The 20,416-nt window shown below is 38.4% G+C and overlaps 1 protein-coding gene across 2 annotated transcripts in view; it reads left to right on the forward strand.

Moving 5' to 3' along the window:
- Window positions 1-9,807, forward strand: part of LOC145280149 (single-strand DNA endonuclease ASTE1-like) — a 78,035-nt gene extending 68,228 nt beyond the window's left edge. For both annotated transcript variants that reach the window (XM_080131921.1, XM_080131920.1), the window contains exon 2: window positions 7,578-9,807. In XM_080131921.1, coding sequence (XP_079988047.1) covers window positions 7,641-9,629 — 1,989 coding nt within the window. In that variant the 5' untranslated portion in view covers window positions 7,578-7,640 and the 3' untranslated portion in view covers window positions 9,630-9,807. The remainder of the gene's footprint in view (window positions 1-7,577) is intronic.
- The last annotated feature ends 10,609 nt before the right edge of the window (window positions 9,808-20,416 follow it).

Consider the following 20,416-nt stretch of genomic DNA (forward strand, 5'->3'; position numbering starts at 1 on the left):
AACACGATTCTCTTAATAGTCGTGTAAAGACTATATTTTGCATTATTACTGTTATCAACTTTGTTACATAATACATAACCGTCGAGGCTTTCTTTTTTTTATGTTTTGATTTAATAAAAATATCGTTGGTTTTAGCGTCCTAAATTATGAGATGAAAAATAAATGGAGTTGTCTCCCCCTGCATCTCTCTGTTAAGACAAACTGTAATGGCTGACCTGTACGAGAGTGCCCCCCCCATCCATGAGAAAATGGGAGAGGGGCATTTTGTCGTACAGGTTTGCCTGAAATAAAATAAAACGCAATACATTAAAACATTCGATAAAGAAAGATGAACTTAGAAACAAAGATTTTTTCTCTATGATGTACTTACCTGTGATGGGGAAAAAACTTTTCTTGAAAACACTAATTTGACCTGGGTAGGGAATAATAGGTATAGTTTTTCGGGTATGCTGATAATTAATCTGGCATTCCAAATATGTACAAACGACATCTTAAGAGCTGGAAAATTATTTGTTTGTGCATATTTTAAATGTCAGATTCGTTATCAACATACCAGAAAGGGTTACTTATGGCTCTTCATTCTTTGACTAATGTTGGTATAATTTTGCCGCCTGGACAAAAAATTGTGCTGCAGTTTACGCAGGTCACTCTCACATTTGATGCAAAGGTACCTGGCAAGTATTGTCGCATAAAGTTTGCACAAATGCCTGGCCTCTTCACCCATTGTTTGATATTGAGCCACAAACACTCTATGTTTTGGGTATGTATCATTGGGTTTTCCGGGTCCACAAAATTTTCTGTATGGTTGACGATGAAGTGTGTATAATGTTTCTTCGGATTACTATAAGCTTTCCAACCATCACAATATATGACGGACCCTGGTAAAATAAATTTTTTCATCAGTGGCAGTAATGTGACCTCGTTTCATTTGTCAGGGCCTGTCAGAGCGATAACGAAACAACGTTTTGAAACTTGTTCGATCCCTTCAAACATCTAAATCTGACTGAGGATTCTTCCTCTATTGTATTTGCGACAAACAATAAGTGTTTCGTCAATTTCGACAGCAATGCCATCACCTGCTATTGGGTCTTGGGTATTCAACCAGCTTTCACACACCTCAGAACGAAAAGACTGCCAATCTACACTGGACTGTTTAGAAAGATGCAGATGTCCCATGAACGGTTATGGTAGTGATTTTCAAACAAAATTAGTTTCCAGCATGAAATATGTGACTTTTGCAGGAATGTCCCCTTGGCGTCACTGACACTGAAGGAGCAATATTTTCTTTTTTTTTTTTTTGGCATGACATAATAGTTTGTGCAATGTGCAACACCAAGTGGCCAAGTCATCTCTATAGGAATATGGTCTTAAACACATGGGACAATCGACATTACTCAGTAAGACACCATGGCATCTAAGAAAAGTTTTGCTTCTTTTTCATTTTTCATGAACGCCCCAATTGTCTCAAAGTACAAATTCATACAATTCTCGCAAGAATCCGTGGCACTGGTATCCATGTTCTTTTTGTTTGCTTAATTAATTACTTGATGAATGAATGGAAATAAATATATTTTAAAAAATGGTGGTAAAGTTAATAACTTGAAAAATGAATGAAAACGAATAGATATGATATTGAAAAAATTGTTAATTAAATAATAACCTCCTCGACATGACTACCTCAGACAAACCAGACAAGAAACTAAGTCCCATTCCTTCACAGTAGAGATCCCTAGGTGTAAGAAAGCTTTTTACTCCAATAGTTTCTTCCCCAGAACTGCAAGTCTTTGGAAATCCCTTCCGGGATTTTGCTTTCCCAACTGTACTGATATGCAGAAGTTCAAGTGTAATGTGAACAAACATCTTTCTACTCATCTCCCTTCATAATGCCCCTTTTTTTCCTTTGCGATTTTGCTTCGCTTAATTACACATGAGCGCACACAATTTAATTTGCTTATTTTCTTTTACCTTTGTATTTTTTGTCAGCATGAAACTGCACAAGCACCAAATTCTTTATTGAAAGATGAAAGCCAAAAAATATTTTTTTTAAATATTCCTACCCCACCCAACAAAGAGCAAAAGGTGTTCATTTTACGGTGCCCCCCCCCCCCCACGCAAAAAAAACTTTCCGGCGGCCCCCAAAAAACCAAGAGTATTTTTTTTCTGTCACGCGCAAGTAGATCATAGAGATTTTTTCTTTGTTTTTTTAATTTCGTCTTTCTTTATTGTATGTTATTTTTTTTGTTTTGTTTTTTTACATAGGCATCTCCACTTATCAAGGCCTAGAGACCACTCGAGAATAAGGGTTAAGAGTGCACAGTTGTCAATTTAACAATATAGTTATTTGTAGTAATAGAAATTCGGTAAATTTGTTAACTTAAGTCGAACGGCTCATCAAGAATTTGTTTATATTGGATTTGAAGACAATCATATTGTAGTCTGCTGGAAAGCAGGAGAATGGAAGACAGTTCCACAGGCGTGCAGTTCTAAGAAAGAAGCTTTTATCATGGAATCTATGTTTAGGTTTAAGCACAGATAAAGAGTGGGGGGAGGGAATTATTGATAGTGTTTTCAACTAGACGAGTGTTTGTTGTGAAAGTTTAGCGAGGAGGGGACCATAGATTGAAGCTCAGTCGAGCACTTGCCATGAAAATAACGATACATCAGAGACAAACTCGCAACATCTCTTCTGTGAGATAGAGGTTGCAGGGAAGAGAAAAGAACATCTCCTACGAGGCTACAAAGTCTATTTTGAACTCTATCAACACAGGACAAGTCCTTTCTAGCACCTGCCCAGATGTGGCAACAGTACTCGATCCTTGGACGTACCTGGCTCTTATATAGACAGAGAATTGCATCAGCAGTGAGATATCTACTGGATCGATAGAAGGATCTGACCATTTTTCCAGCGGCCTTGGCAACAGATTTAATGTACGTGTTCCATTTCAGGTCAGGGGTAAAGTGTTATATAGTTATTATTATTAGTATTAGACGATACCACTTGTGCGCGTATGTTACGTGAGTTCTTATTAGTAAAGATATGAGTCTTAGTGAGAGTTCTTGTCTTATTACATATGATGTTGTATCTTAGAGAGAGAGATGTTGTAAGAGAGATTGTTCGTTTATAACTATTCCTATATTTTAAATGTTCATTACTTAGACGTGTAGATATGAAGAAAGCTCTTAGAATGATGAGATAGTGTTCAGACAGTCTTAGTGTAGATATGATGTAGATTCACATTGTGGATATGAGATGTCGAGACGTGTATGTAATGACATTTTATAACACAGACATATAATAACAATACAATTTACCTTTTTGTAGAAATCACAAACACAAAGATGAGCTTTATCACAAAACACATGATGAATTTATTTCTTCATGACCGGTCGTGGTTTCCTCATCAAGAATTCAAAGTTTCACATTTTAGTTTCAAAGTGACGTCTTGCTTCCTAGACGTTCGAATTACAAACTCCAGACTCTCTCTGAGTTTCTCACTGACTGTCCCCGCGACCAACTAACTCTCACTTCCTATATTGAGAAATCCATGCATCCCGGCCACGTGAGCAAAATTCACGTGTTTCAACATGCGCGACTTTGCACGTTTCCGACATTGATTTCCCAATAACCTATTTTTGCTTGTGTTGTTTCCACAAAGGAATTCAACCTACATATCTAATTTATTTAACCCATATTTTATTATCCACATTCTTTTAACAATTGAATAGTTTATTTATTATTTATTTCATCCGAATTAACAATTTACTGGACATTCCATTTAAACCTATTGTTCTTTAAAACTTATGTCCAGGGTTCGATTTCTGCTTTCTCTTATTTTCATTTTAACTAATCTCTCTATTTTTATACTTACATGAACAGGGGACAGCCCTTATCATGTAACAAAAGGTCGTCCAGAAGTTTGTTAAAACATGAGGCCTCCCCAAGACGAGAGCCATTCATTTCAATTGATGCCAGATGGGGATCAAAGCATTGATGATGTAAAGATAGAAGCTTGGTTTTAGATGCATTAAAAGTAACCAGCCACTCCTTTCCCCCATTGTACCACGTGCTCAAGATCAGAGGAGAGAGAATCAGAGAGAACTTGGTCGTTTACGGTCTTAGATGTGCTACCATAGATAACAGTGTCATCAGCATAAATGTTTTAATGTATTGCTTTTTATTTTATTGATTCACAGACCTGCACGAGAGTGCAATTCCCCCTAAAAATGATTTTAACATCTTTTTAATCGTTTTCCCAATTTTTAAAAATCTTTTTTCTGACGATTATCATAGATTACAGATTTAGCTATCATACTAACGGAAAAATTATTGAAAAAAAAAAAGGAATTTTTGTTTGAGGGGGGGGGGGTCACTTTCGTGCAGGAAAAATTCCCCAAACAAACTTTAAAATGACGACTTTTGCAGGTTTTCGGGGGTGCTGAAAACGAATATCACAGTTAAATTTGTTTTCATATGAAGAAACTACTAGGTGGTCAGAAAGTGGGTGCTCATGTTACGTAAAATTTATATAGGAAAGTGACCCCTTACTTTTTAAAAAAGTAATTTCTTTATATCATGAAAACTACTTATCTGCCCCAAATTTAAATGTGATATTCGTTTTCAGCACCTCTGAAAACCTTGAAAAGTCGTCATTTTAAAGTTTTAGGGGGAGTTGGAAAGAAACTTGAACTTGACATTGACCAAAAAAAAAAATTAGTTTAAAAACAGGAATATAGAAAAATAATTAAATTCAAAAATGGTAAAATTTATGCAAACGTTTACGATAGAAATGTACGGATGCACGTCTGGGGGAAAAAAAAAGAAACCCAGCTCCCCTCTCTCCTTTTAATTACATAACGTCATTCTCACACAGCTTTTCAACTGTCTCAGATTTTGGGCCTCAGTATATTCCGTGTTTACAAAACTACGGTTTGTTGCCCTTTTGCGAACGGAAAAATCACTCGACTTTGGGGCTAATTAAGCTATATTTTTTGTTCAAACAAGGTGTTGTTTTTTTTTGTTTTTTTTATTTATTATTCAATATCTTAGGACTTTACTTTACTAATTATATTTGAAATAGACCGAGAAAATTAATATTTATCTTTAAAAGGATTTTTACAATGAATTTATTTAACTTCAAAATTCAACTGAATTGGTTAGTTCGCCGTGAAAACATTTTTCATAACTTTTTTTTTTTTTTTCACGTGCGCAAATATTTTTTTCCCTTTTGGGAATTAAGTTTAGTTTTTAATCTTTCAAATACAATCACAAAGTTGTCGGAAACCTACAAAAAAATTATGATAAATCGGCTTTCAAAACTAGCCCCCCCCCCCCTCATCCTTATTCGTTTATTTTCGTCCATACCTATTAATTAGTAAAGTCCTAAGATATTGAATTAAATAAAAACAAAACACCTTGTTTATAGAAAAAATAGCTTAATTAGCCCCCCCCCCCCGCAAATCAAGGAATTCTGCCCTTTGCAAACGGAAGTTTTTTAAATATCGATTTTACAAAAGCCCCACATCTGAGACATCTCTCTCTCTCTCTCTCTCTCTCTCTCTCTCTCTCTCTCTCTCTCTCTCTCTCTCTCTCTCTCTTCTATCAACAAACATGGGACAAGTTGAACGCTAGATATGGTCATCCTTTCATGATACACTGCTTGGATATTTTTCCCTCTTAAGACCATTTGCATTTTGTCACATTTTTTGCACTACTCTTTCAGTAAAAATGCTATATCTTTGTTAAAACACAAGACTAAGCAATGAAATTTACCATATAAGTGTATTTTTGAGCAAGGAATCTGAATATGCTACTGAAAATCTCCAGAAATTAATGGTTTCCAAATAATCTGCAGTAAATGCACATAAATGTTATTATTTACTAATTCATTTGAAAGTATATTCATTTTCAAACAAAACGGTGGTATTTTAAAGACTTAAAGTGCTTTGGTTTTTAAAATATGACTATTTTAGCAGAAACCACTTGAACTCTGTGATTATCCAAAGCGTTTTATCGGTCATATATATTGCTATATCAACAAGCATGGGGAGAGTTGAACGCTAGATATGGTCATCCTTTCATCATACACTGCTCATTTAAGGAAAAACTGAATAGGTGGGTGAGAATTGGCCTACATTAAACTTAGGGAGTACAGTGACTGCCTACAAAGCTGCGGCAATACCATGCCCCACATCAAGGGTTTACAGATACCAAACGACTGTGAAGAAAAGCAACGGATGTTGAGGAAGCTTCTTGATTGATTACTTCAAGGTGGAACTGATATGTAACAAAACAGACGAAGTCAAGGACTATCTCAGCTTCCAGGAATTTACTTCCTTCGTTGCAAAAGAAGCACGCATAACCTGCAATCCAATCTGCTTATTACTTGCATTAATCCTGCTGAGGGAAGGACACCCACCAGGTATCCTAAAGCAGATACATTTACCAGTGATATCAATGACTCTAATGTTATAAACGTTGGTATGAGTCCGAGAGGGGCCAGACAGTGTCAAGAAGCTTCAGAAGGAAGAACGCATCGTCGCCTAACAAATGCATACGCTGTAGTGATGCCCATTCCCTATATGACTGTCCCAAACTAACAGAAGATTCTTTGAAAGAGATTAAAAGATTCATCATAGACAGTAAACTGTACTTTAGCTGCCTGGGAAAGGGACACCTTTTTAGAAAATGCTGCAGAAGAACTGTATGTAGTACATGCCACAGACATCAGCTAATGCCTCTGCACGGAGATCATCCTCTGACTAAAAGTTTTTCATGTCAGGAGGAAGGTAAGGTGTCATTATCCTGCTCTGTGAATGAAGGTGAGGGTGACAGCACCTCAATGATAGCACTGTTTCCATCATTTCTTCTTGCCATGTTGTCGTCTCTCACATTGGCGGCTGCTGAGGGGGTGCACATGGCGTCACAAGTATAAAAAATAAAATAAAATAAAACACAAAAAAAAACACAAGCTCCAGTCAAACTTTGGGCATTTGCGTGTGTGTGACACCAGTAACTCTGAATGCTAACGTCCACATTTACATAGTCTGCTGAGACCTCTTTGTTGTCGATTGATGTAAGCTTCAAGTCATTCAACTGTTTTAAACTCGCCACTGTTCTCAACTGCCTGACCTCCATTGTTCGATCCTTTGTTCCTGTTACTGCCATACATTTGATTAACAATCCTATTTTAGTTCCTTTGTGTACCTTGGTGAACAACTTCCTATATTATTTGTTCCGTTTCTGATAAACTTATCACCGCTTTTTTTTTTTTGCGTCATATTGTTTTCCTTTTTTTTAAATTCGTAACAGTTGGAGGGGGGGGGAAGAACCGTCAATCGTATCAGCTAAGATATTGTGAGAATAACATCCAAGATTAGAGCAATAGTCCAAATAATACAAAATCACTTTACAAATGCTAGTGTAGCAGAAACAAATAGAACTTGTGTTGAATTATTTATTTTATTAGGGAGTGCCCGAAAAGCACTAACTCAACTCCCTAAACTAGTTTTCTAATTGCTGTGAAGATGTACAAACAAGAAATTTTAATATTAATTGATTTCTTTTTTTTTATTTGCAGAAAATATACCTGTCGAAGCTGTCTTAAAAGAAAACTACAAAAAACAAAGTTCATCAAAAAATAATGGGTATCCGTGGTTTGTGGAGATTCATGACGTCACAGCGTACATTGATAAAAAAATATTATCTGCATGACACGAAGCTAGTGATCGATGCTAATAACTTGTACTATTTTATTCAGCTGGAATCTGGCATCTCTGATGAATATATTGGTGATTATCATGTGTTTGCTGATAAAGTAAAAAATTTCTTTGGGTTGTTAAGAAAATGTGGCATTTCTCCTTACCTTGTATTCTATGGATTGTATGGTTGTAGACAATCTGACCCTCTGGATATTCAAAAAGCTTATAAAGATATACATGCTGTTCAGAAAATTACCAATGGAGAAAATGAAAAACTTGTGCCAGAACTTGGTTTTGAAACATTTAAGCATATCATTGTTGAAATTGGAATTCCGTTTGTGATGGGTGACTTTAAAGTTCAGAAAAATATCGCAATGTTGGCTAATGAATGGAAATGTCCTGTTTTGAGTAAAAACAGTGATTTCTTCATGTTCTACATCGAAGGTGGGTTTGTACTTTTAGACCAGCTGGATCTTCCAATGAAAACTATACAAAATGAACGTACTGGTAAGACGATTACTTCCTTATATTGCAACTTTTATCATTTCAAGAATTTTACAAAAATGTTTCCAGGACTTGACATAAACATGTTACCTTTGTTAAACGGTGTCAATAGCTGGAGAGATGATGATAATCAAAGGCTTTTTGCAAATTTTAGAGACAATCTGAAACAAGCACCAGAAGATTTTGGTATACAAATTATTGATAGAAAAAAATATTTGAAAATGTTATCCTTATTATATTGGCTGAAAAATCAGAGCAGTGTTTCTGAAGCAATTGTTAATGTGATTCAATTTGTTGCAAACGAAGAACGTGGCCTAGCACTCGAAATAATGCTGGACCTTATAGCCTACTACTCCGAATCAGAACCCTTATTCAACATGAAAAACTATTTTGAGACAGGTCAGCTTGAATTCTCAGCGAATGCAACCGATAGGCTGAATGTGGACGGAAATCCTCTTCCCCAGTGGTTCTTGAAATCATTGAAGACCGGAAATGTTTCCAGGTTTTGTCATGTTGCATTGAATTGCAAATCGTTGCTTCTTTATAACCAAGTTGAAAACCTTGAGTGGGAATCAAGTCATGCATGTTCTCGTCATATCAGACAGGTGATCTATAGCATCCTCATCTTACACGACATCGACAGATTGCCAGCATCAGAACAGTTTGTTGAAGAATATGATCGAAATGGAATCGATATTGAGAAACGTGTAGTGAAACCAATTTTTGAACTGGACAATTTCGGCCGCCTTCCAGCTCTCAACGATATTTTCACAGTGTCTTTGGACATCCGCAAACAAGTTTTACTATCAGCACTGAGTGTTTCTACGCAGTTTTTGGAAACATTTCCTACTGAATTAAAGCTTGTAGCTGCGACCATTGTCTACTGGGTGAAAAATTCTACTCCTGACATACAAAAGTTGATGGTGTCTTGTCTCGTTGCATGCATCCTGTATTTATGGGCTAAAGAAATTTGCGAGTATAGCCCCCAGCAAAAGGCCTCTATGCAGGAAACTGTGATGAATCCATCGAGTCTTGTTAAATTGATGTTGGATTGTGAAAAGAAAGATTTGGATTTGGTTGGGAAAAACTTGATTAAAATGTGTGGCCTTCCCTCAACAGATTACAAGAAAAAAATTGATATTGCAATCGTTCATAGTTTTAGTCAATTTCAAAGTTGCCTTCGCTATGCCGTTTCTTTGAACTCTCTACTTTTAAAACCGTTCGTAGCCACAAGCCCTCATTTGATCTATTGTGGATCGTTTTTAAATAACATTTTCCATGATAGCCATCAGCGGACAAACCCCCAAGGGCACATCGCTGATGCCTTTGGTACAGACTCCGTCCTCAGGAAATTGTTCATTACAATGGACGAAGCGTTCCATTCATTGCTTGAGCCTTGTTATCAGGTGAAAGAACAGAGTAAGTAACGGACAAAAATTGCGTCCGAAAGACATGTGGTCAAATACTACATGAAAATGCAAATGAAGGATTTTAATGATGAAGATGATATGGGAAAATAGTTCTTTGTCATGCACCATGTGTGATGTTAAAAGTAGGTTTAAAAGTTTTGGAATACTTGAATCTTGATGAATAAAAATTAAATGATGATTTTGTGTTTGTTTCTTTTTTCTAATATTTGAATCTCATTTAAGGTTTCGTGATAAAATCCAGAAGCATATAATTTGGCTGGTGTCGCCTTTTCTTCTTCTTTGCATCATCTTTCTCACAAATACGATGTTGCTAGTCTCAGTCTTTTCTATAAGTACCGTTATGGCATGTGTTCTTCAGAATTGTCTTATTTATTCCCTACTTGTTTTATTTTTTTCACTTTTATTTTTTTCGGTTATTGGTCTGGTGATCTTCATCAATTAGCTTTTCAGGTATCTTATAATACCTACTTATCTTATAATACCTACTTATCTTATAATACTTATTATATTATAAGCTTATTTCAAGGCACTCCAGGCTTGTGGAACTCTCTTCCTGCTGACTGTTTTCCTCCTACCTATAGTCTTGATCTTTTCATCTCCAGTTTTGTATTGATCCACTTTCATTCTTTTTTGATCCTCACAAAATTTGGTTGGCAAAAACGTTTTCTTTTTCTTTGTTTGAAGTTGATATTAATGCAATTCATTTCCCACACACAATTTGAAAATCTCAAAAATGTCTGCGATTTTTCTGGTTGCCAAACGTTATTCTTTTTTCTTTTTGTTTTACAAACGAGTCACCACTTATCAAGTATGGAAGCCACTCGAGGATAAGGGCTAATGAGTGTCAATAGGACAATACCATAGTAATCATTAGTAGCAGAAATTTGGTAAATTGGATTATTGACTGCTCATCAAAAATTAGTTTACGTTGGACTTGAAGGCGATCAAATTGTAGTCAGCTGGAAAGCAGGCAAACGGAACAGAGTTCCACAAGTGTGCAGTTCTAAGAAAAAAGCTTTGTTCATGGAATCTATGTTTGGGTTTAGGCACAGATAAAGAGTGGGGGAAATTATAGATAGTGGTTTCAGCTAGACAAGTGTTTTTCTTGAGTTTGCAAGAGAGGGCAAAGATTGGAGCTCAGGTGAGCACTTGCCATGGAAATAACGATAAAGTGGAGACAGGCTCGCCACATCTCTTCTGTGGGTAAGAGGTTGATGGGAAAAGAAAAGGTGATCCTTCACTAAGCTACAAAGTCTATTTTGAACTCTGTCAAGGCAGGATAAGATCTTTCTAGCAGTTCCTGTCCATATATGGCTACAGTACTCCATCCTTGGACATACCTAGCTATTATATAGGTAGAGAATGTCATCAGCAGTGAGATATCTACTGGAGTGTTAGAAGGATCCCACCATCTTTCCAGCGATCTTGGCAACAGATTTGATGTACGTGTTCCATTTCAGATCAGGAGTAAAATTCAAGCAAGAAACATGGAGTCTCTTTAAGACAAGAGAGAGATGACCGATCACCTGAATTCTTAAATACAGGGCATACTGATGAGGTTTTCCAGTGTGTTGGGAAGCAATTTCCTTAAAGACAATGCTTCAACAGCTTAGTAAGTATGGGAGCTAGTTCTGGTTGAATCTTTTTCAGCACTATAATTGGAATGTCGTCAGGGCCAGTTGCTTTACTGGAATCAAGATTTTTGATTAGTTTGGCAACATCATGCACAAATATTTGTATGCTGCATAGTATGTTTGCTTATACAGGAGGAAATCTGGGGGGTTGACGGCCTTGATCGCATAGGGTAGAATTAGCTGCAAAGTTCTTGGCAAAGAGTTTGGCTTTGTCTGATGCTGACGTGATTACCTCAGGTCCGTTGATGATGGTTGGGATAAAGCACAGGACCCTGTTTGTTATTTGCCAAAACTCGTGGGAACCAAGCCGCTGCTCAGCTACTTTGGACTTAATGGACTGCACATACAACTCTCTCACATTCTTTATTACTTTTTTACAGTGATTGCTGGCAATCCTGAAAGCGGTTTTAGTCTCAGTACATCTATTACATTGAAAGCAATGGAAAAAGTGTTTTCTGCGCGTAATGGCTGTTAGGTTTTTGCTGGAATATTTTGGAGGATATAAAGCAGTCTATACATACAATTAACCATTCTGTCAGATTTGATACTATAGAGGACACATTCTTTTTAAACATAGAATGCAGATGTAGATCTGATTTAAATGTACAGAAGCTATCACAGTCAGCCATGGAGTATCGATATACTGTATGATGGAAAACTTATTCCACTATGCCTTTCATTTGGTCACTGTCAATTATTTTTGGCCGGCCAGAGCAAGGAGTATCTATCACTGAAAATTTTCCTTTCCATGAATCGAGCAAGCCATTTCTAGCACACCCGGTCTGTAACAGCATTAGAGTTTTACTGTAGTGGGGTAAAATCATCGCAATTTAGAAATGTAGTGGGGTAAAATCATCGCAATTTAGAAATGTAGTGGGGTAAAATCATTGCAATTTAGAAATGACTGAACTCTTTAATACAAATGAATTATTTTCCATAACATTCAATCTTCGTAAGCTGGCTACTGTTTCACTTTATGTGACCAATTGTGGCACAAGATTATGCTAGTGAAGATGCAATTCGAATAAACACCAGAAAACGACTGCCTTGAATAGATACACTTTTTCTTATTCAACATATAGATACCATTTTCTCTTCAGTTCCAAAAGTAAAGAAGAATTTTCACACACAGTCGCTAACTCATTTTCGGCTAATAAGGCTGATTCCTCGTAATTTAATGAAACTGAGTTTGCAAGTTGATGTGAAAATCGAAAAGAAAAGAAAAATCCAGACAGACAGAGAATGAGAGAAGACCAGAACGTACTCTCATCTAACTTTGACCCAACGAGAGTGTAAGGGACACTCAGACATATGTGTGGTCCCTCGCTCGACAACAACAATCACTGACCACAACACTGTTTCTGTGGTCTTTCTTCTTTTCGAAATAAACCCCGTGTCACGATAAAAGAGAAAGATTCGTGAGAAAATTGTCCATGGGAACGAAAAAGTTTTTTTTATTAAAATTTCACCCTAAAAAAGGCACATTGCCACTTTGATGTAGGGGGCTACTATCAGGGACATAAGCTACAGGGGTATTATGTGGGGAGTTGGGCAGCAAGATGTTGATTCACGTTACACTTGAACTTCTGCATGTCAGTACAGTTGGGGAAGCAGGAACTTGGAAGGAAATTCCAAAGTCCAGCAGTTCTGGAGAAGAAACTACTGGAGTAGAAGGCTCTCTTATATCTAGGGACCTCAACTGTGAAGGGGTGGGACCTTACTGCTTGTCGGGTTTGTCGGGAGTATTTAGGTCGAGGGGGTACAAGTGCTTGCAGTTCGTCAGAGTATTTACCATTAAAATACTTGTAGAACAGGCAGAGGGATGCTACATTTCGTCGATGGGACAGAGGCTGAAGCTTAGATGACAGTTCAGGACCTATTAGGTTGGCGACTCCCTTTTGAATCTTGTCTAGGAGTGAGAGACTAGTAGCAAATGCACCAGCCCAAATGCAGCAACAATACTCCGTACATGCGCGAACGGTGGCCTTATAGAAGTACAGGATACTTTCGGGCGTTAGTAGCTTTCTAGCACAGTAGAGATAACATACCTTCTTCAGAGCGATCCTGGTAATGCTCTCAATGTAATTTTTCCAACTCATGTTTCCTGTGAACGTTAGGCTGAGTAGTTTAAAAGATGTACTTTCAGATAAAGATTCTTTGGCCATTGCTATTGGTGGTAGAGAAGGTTTCTTGTAGTTATTGAAGGAAACAAGTTTAGTCTTGGCAGTATTGAATGTGACAATCCATCCATTTTTGTCCCCATTCCACTACAGATTAGAGGTCGTCCTCTAGTGTTTCTGCCATTTCTCTAGATATGTGTTCATTTGTTTTCCTGTCGTGTTGGTTCTAGAGTGTGGTGTCATCAGCATACATACCCATCTCACAGACAATTTTGTCAGGGAGGTCATTTATGAATATCAGGAATAATAGAGGTCCTAGGATAGAACCCTGAGGCACTCCCGCATTTATATCATATTGTTTAGATGTACGACCGTCGAGGACAACCTGGATTTTTCTCTTATCTAAGAAGGATTTAATTATGTTAAGTATTCTTCCAGTGATACCGTATGATATGATTTTCCTGAGAAGACCTTCATGCCATACCCTGTCAAAAGCCTTAGATATATCTAGAGCTACCGCTCTACTCTCCCCTACTTTGTCAAGTGAATGGTATATACGTTCAGAGATTACAGTTAGGATGTCTGCCGTGGAACGGGCTTGCCTAAATTCATATTGTTGGTCGGTCAAAAGTTTAGCATCTGTAAGGTGATGGACTAGAACTTGGTTAATTATGGAATCAAATATTTTGGCAAAAAGTGGAAGGAAGCTACTGGGACGGTAATTTATTGAGTCAGTTCTTTCACCAGAATTCTTGAAAACTGGTACCACAGAAGCAGTTGTCCAGCAGGCAGGAAAGCAAGATCCATTAAGGCATTTGTTGTAAAGTTTGGAGAGAACCGGAGCTATTTCGGTGGCACACTTTTTTAATGGCACAGCCGGATCAGGTCCACATGCTTTTGAAGTGTCAAGATTTTTTATGATAGCATACACTTGAGAAGGAGTGATTTCCAGATCGTCTAGTGTGGCGTCTGTCCGCAAAGGAAAGTCAGGGAGGGTGTGGTTAGCAGGGTCCAGTGTGGAGTTGGAGGCAAACCGACTGGCAAGCATGTTAGCCTTCTCGGTTGCTGAGCAAACAACCTCATGATTGTAGGATGGTAGGGGAATTGTTGATTGCCCATTATTTACTACACTCTTGTATATTTTCCAGAAGTCACAGGTTCCTAATTTCTGTGCTTCGATGCGTTTTTTGGTGGTTTCAGTAAATTCTCTCTTAGCAATGGGGAGAGTGGGGCTTGCTATAAAACTTCTGCGTGGGAACATGCGCTTCGATTGCTGTTTTGAACCACTCAGTGGTCTCATGTGTGCACTGTTCAGCAGGAAGTGAAAAGATATGTTGCCATGGGGCGTCTCTAATGAGATCCCTGATGGCTTCCCAATCAGCCTTTTTATAATATCTGGTTGTTTTGAGCAATGGCTCCTCCATTTTGGCTCTAGAGTTTAGGGCGATTTCAACTATTATCACTACATGATCAGCATTTCCAAGTGGGCTGTGAGCATTCATAACACAATCAGGAACTGTGGTCAGAAACAGATCTAAAAGTGATGCGTGTTGTTCTTGCTGGTCAGAGATACGGGTTGCAAATGTAACCGTCTGTGATAGGGAATGAGATATAGAGAAGCTATGTGTTGTACTACCAGCTGTGTCTGTGTAAGTAGAAAATCCAAGCCAGTTGTTGTGGTGGATATTGAAGTCGCCAAATATATGCACTTGTGCGTTAATGCCGAAGGAAAGTGCTGTATCTATGCTGTCAGAGACTTTGTTTATTAGGTTATAGTTCTGGGTCAAGAGAGAGCAGTAGAGAAAATAAAAGTAACTAATGTTATGTTGCATGTTAAGTCTAAAGCACATAAAGGCTTGATCGTCCGATTCTAGTTTTGTTTCTCTAGTCAAGGAGAGGATGTTTCAGATATAGACTCCAACACCCATGCATATGTCTGTCAGAGTCCTTACGGCAGAGTGGGAGATATCTGGGCATATTAAAGTAGTTAGAGGGGATGGAGGAGTGTAGGTTAGTCTCACTTAGTGCTAAGATATCCAGGGTGTTGCTTAGGAGAAATGCTTCAACATCATTTAAATGAGTTCTAAGCCCACGGATGTTCATAAATACAAGCCTCAAAGGAGGAGGCAATTTGGTTTTGTTTGAGTTTTGTCCTGGTTTAAGCATAATTTTAGATTGTACTGTCATGATTTGTTTTTGTTTTTTTAGAGTTTCAGTTTAGGTACGGGTGCTGAACAAGTGGTTATGCAGAATACCAGACATGCAATACAAGTAGACCATCAGCTGACCCTCCATCTACTAGGATTGTGGCCTCAGGAAAGCCTACCGGAGATGATTGCAGGGTCCCTTTCCATGCGCGACATGGCACAGAAAACATCCCGATATTATTCAACTGTTGATGGAGCAGCCGTTCTAAGCACTATCAAAGAGTTAGGGTCCTGTACTACCAGTCGGGAACAGCAGCCAGGAACTGTCAATCCGGTACCCTCAACCCATTAGACAATGGTCAACCCAATCTACCTGTACTGGCATTCTGGCATTCAAGCACTCCCATGTGCCCAGTTTAGAGGGATGGGATGTGTCAGGAGAGGGGAAAACGGGGGTCATTGCCCTAGTCAGGAAACAAGATTGACCACTGAGTGTTTCTGTCGAATCCCTGTGATTCAACCTCTACGCCTGGTTAATAGGCAAAGAAGGAGTATGGAAGCCGGGCGATAGGCAGTGCCTATCTACTCCTTAAGCAGTTTAGGTTTGCAGACTGGTAATTTATTTGAGTCACCAGTTCTAGGAAGGTTGTCATCCAAGACTGGAGAGGCCTCCCTCCCCTTAGGTTTAGCTTCAGAGTTTTCCTTCTCCTAGAGAGATGACCTGGGAAGATCTACGGGTCCATTAGCACCGAGAGGGTTTGCCCTGCGCCTGGGTTCTAATCCAGGTATTTCTACGACCCTGCGTGGATAGTTAATGCTACTGGGTTAGTATGTAAATGTTATATATCTACTGATAAATTACACTCCTTAAAGTGATTAAGGGACATTACTATTTCATTGCTACTGAAGGAGGGGGTGAGTAAAAGTTCATGCAGTGGAAGCAGCTATATTTGCAACAGGTTTGTTGGAAGGAGTTAGTATATGGTTTAATATTTTTCCTTTAAATTTAGAATTTTTTTTTCTTATTTTTATGTTAGCTTAGGAATAGAATAACGCGTTACAGAATGGCTTGATATTAAGAATTAACTAAAAATATGATAGCCCTGGCTCTGGGTATCTTTTCTTATCAATTTATATTAAAAACAGAGGCACCATTTAAAATCGCCGCAAATCATTTCTTGATTTTCATATTTTAAACCTAAACATTAATTAGAAAGGACTTTTCCAGGTCATTCATCGTCAAAACCAAATATCAGCTGACGTGATGTAAACAAACACAGATGGAATTTGATGAACGACATTATCATTTTTTTTTTATTTGTTTTGCAAATTAGTCCACTGGGCAAATTATCTCTTATAACATCAGGTTGACAAGAAAGTTCTTGAAGTTTTTAACTTTTAAATTTAGATGAACATATCTCGGCTACTTATTGATCGAAATAAACACCATCAGAATAAACACACTTTTGCCAACGCAAAACAAGTGTATTTATGCCAGTAATGTAAAAATCTTGCGTTCTGGTGGCGATGAAGTCGCTGAAGGCATTTTTGGTATTGCTTAAGTTTTTGAAGCATTTCTCATGCAGAAAGTTGTCGAGATGCTTTAAAAAGTGGTAGCCGGTAGGTGAGAGGTCTGGAGAGTATGGCGGATGAGGCAGTTTCATAGCCCTATTCGTTCAACTTATGCAGGGTTGGTTTAGAAACATGTAGTCGGGCATTGTCATGGAGGAGCATTTGGCCTTTTCTGTTGACTAATGCTGAGTGTTGTTGTCGAAGTTTCTGATGAATTTCATCCATTTATTGACAGCACTTCTCTGCCGTAATAGTTTAGCCTGCATTCAAATAACTGTAATGCATGAAACCAGTCGCAGACCACCAAACAGTCAACATAACCTTCATTTGGTGCAACTCTAGCTTCAGGAAGTGCCGTGGAGCATTTGTCGGTGTCTAACCACTAAGCTGAGCATCACTGGTTGTCATAAAGAACTCACTTTTCATCGCAATTCACAACCTGGTCGAGAAACGGGTCGTTCTTGTTGAGTAAAAGAAAAGATGACACTTCATAACGTTGTTTCTTTTGGGTTTTGTTCAATTCGTGAGGCACCCATTTATCCAGGTTTTTTTGCTTTTCCAATCTTTCTCAAGTGGTTGGAAATCGTTGTATACGTTACATCTAACAGTTGGGTATGGATTGCTTTGAATAAAGCTCTCAATTGATCGTTATAAACATCCGATGGCCGACCACTACATTCATTATCTTCTAGACTCTTGTCATCACCATGAAATTTCTTAAACCACCATTGTGCTGTGCGTTCAGTAGTGGTTCCTGGGCCAAACGCTTAATTGATATTGTGAGTTGTTTCAGCAGCATTTCGGTCTAGCTTCAATTGAAATAAGAAAATTGTGAAAATTTGCTTTGTTTCCATCTTGTATTCAATGTTCTGAAAAGAAGACATAATTGTTTTAAAACGACTGTAATTTAAACGATTAGATAGAGCAAAAAACGATCTTTAAAATGATACATAAAGTAAAAGTATTGTTGCAATATTTTGGAGCTATAATGGGGTATGATCCCACACAGTCGGACGATGCTATTTATAAACGATGCTGCTAAGAACTGACGAATCAAATTAACTACGTTCTGCTACCAACCGATCAGAAACCAGAATTGCTTCATAAATATTAAACCTTTTCTGGAGCAATTTCACATGTTCTTTTCCCGGGTGTCGACACGGTAAGAATATTTTGTTCTGTGGAACTGTCTACTACAAACAAGTCACCTCCCAGGACTTGTGTGTAACAGCGAACCATCTGAAACTGTTTCTGAAACTCAAAATGGCTTACACTTCTAGAAGTATTATAATGAAAGCTTATTTGAAAATACATCATTCAGTATCGATCTTTAAAATGATACATAAAGTAAAAGTATTATAATGGAAGCTTATTTGAAAATACATCATTCAGTATCGATCTTTAAAATGATACATAAAGTAAAAGTATTATAATGGAAACTTATTTGAAAATACATCATTCAGTATCGAATTTAAAAATTCTACAAGAACTTTCTATTTAACCTAATATATAATATTCAATAGTGGATTGATCCTATAAAATTACATACGCAATAAGAATAAATTAAAATATCATGTTTAAGTGTATTGAACGAGTGGGCAACGCCGGGAATCCTGCTAGTATATATATAAATACATATATATCTATAATATAAAGCTGAACGTCTGTGCGTGTGTCTGGTCATGAATAGGCTCTTATATGGTTGACTATTATAGAAAACTGATCACATATAATGATAGAAGATGGATCGAGACACAGGAATGGGTATGTTTGATCTGGCATAATGATGATTCATTAAAATTGTGGGGTCTGCATACGCGCCCGGTCCACAAGGTATGGAAATAAAAAAATAAAAATGAAAAAAAAAACGTTTACAAGTGTTTCTGATATAGATGTACATAATAATTAAAAAATTTTTTTATTGCTTTTTCACCCCAAAACAAAGCACATTGCCACTTTGTTGTAGGGGCTACTATCAGGGACATAAGCATCAGGGGTACTGTGTAGGAAGTTGGGCAGCAAAATGTCGGTTCACGTTGCACTTGAACTTCTGCATGTTGGTACAGTTGGGGAAGCAGGGACCCGGAAGAGAGTTCCAAAGTCTAGCTGTTCTGGAGAAGAAACTACTGGAGTAGAAGGCTCTCTTACATCTAGAGACCTCAACTGTGAAGGGGTGGGACCTTGCTGCTTGTCGGGTTTGTCGGGAGTATTTAGGTCGAGGGGGTACAAGTGCTTGCAGTTCGTCAGAGTATTCACCATTAAAATACTTGTAGAACAGGCAGAGGGATGCTACATTTCGTCGATGGGACAGAGGCTGAAGCTTAGATGACAGTTCAGGACCTATTAGTTTGGCGACTCTCTTTTGAACCTTGTCTAGGAGCGAGAGACTAGTAGCAGATGCACCAGCCCGAATATGACAACAATACTCCATACATGGGCGAATGGTGGCCTTATAGAGGTACAGGATACTTTCGGGCGTTAGTAGCTTTTTAGCACGATAGAGAGAACCTGCCTTCTTCGCAAGAAGAAGGACCTCCGTGGCCTTACTAAGATCAAAGTGTAGTATCTGGTCTCTCAGCTACGAAACTTGATCCACCACCGGGCTCTCGGGCTAGGTTAAGGTGTTTTTTCATGCTAACTTTTGTTAGCAAGGACCGACCCCCTCCTTTCGGGAGTCAGGACCTAAAGGACCGACTCCACATTTGTGGGAGCTGTGACCCGAAAACCGATCCCCTCTTTTGGGAGACTGGAATCTCGGGACCAACACCACAAGCTGGTAGTTGAGACCTGCCTTTATTTTTGCATGTTTTTCTTCGTTCCGGTCTCTTCCCTCTAGAGACAGGGGATGGTCTACTTTCTCACCACTTAATTGCCTGAGCAGCACTCTGACCTGCCAGGCCAAAACTTTGTCTATTTTCGCTGCTCTCCCATTGGATCGAGCAGACAGGGTTCCCTTTCTCGCTTCCGTTGGGTAGGATGATGTGGGGGTAGGGCGGGTGCTTCGTTTCTTCTCCCCTCTGTGGGCAGAGATGTCTATCCCCTCTCTCTCTTAATTGCGACGCGGCACTCTGATCCGCTAGCACCGAGGTCAAAAACACTAATCTCTTCTGAGCCCGCTTCTCCCCCTCCATTCCCCTGGGTTTTCTTTTCTCCCTGCTACACTTTGGTCCGCGTCAGCGGCCAGTAGTTACACCACCACGATGCCAGGCAGGCGAACCATACCGGTTCAAATGCGGAACATCGCCCCGCTGGACGAATCTCCCGAAAAGGGAGCAAAAACCCAGCTCCCGGAAAAGAAGGAAGCAGACGAC

This window comes from Euprymna scolopes, chromosome 7 (assembly GCF_053919585.1).
Source record: "Euprymna scolopes isolate OS-2025 chromosome 7, ASM5391958v1, whole genome shotgun sequence".
Taxonomy (NCBI): domain Eukaryota; kingdom Metazoa; phylum Mollusca; class Cephalopoda; order Sepiida; family Sepiolidae; genus Euprymna; species Euprymna scolopes.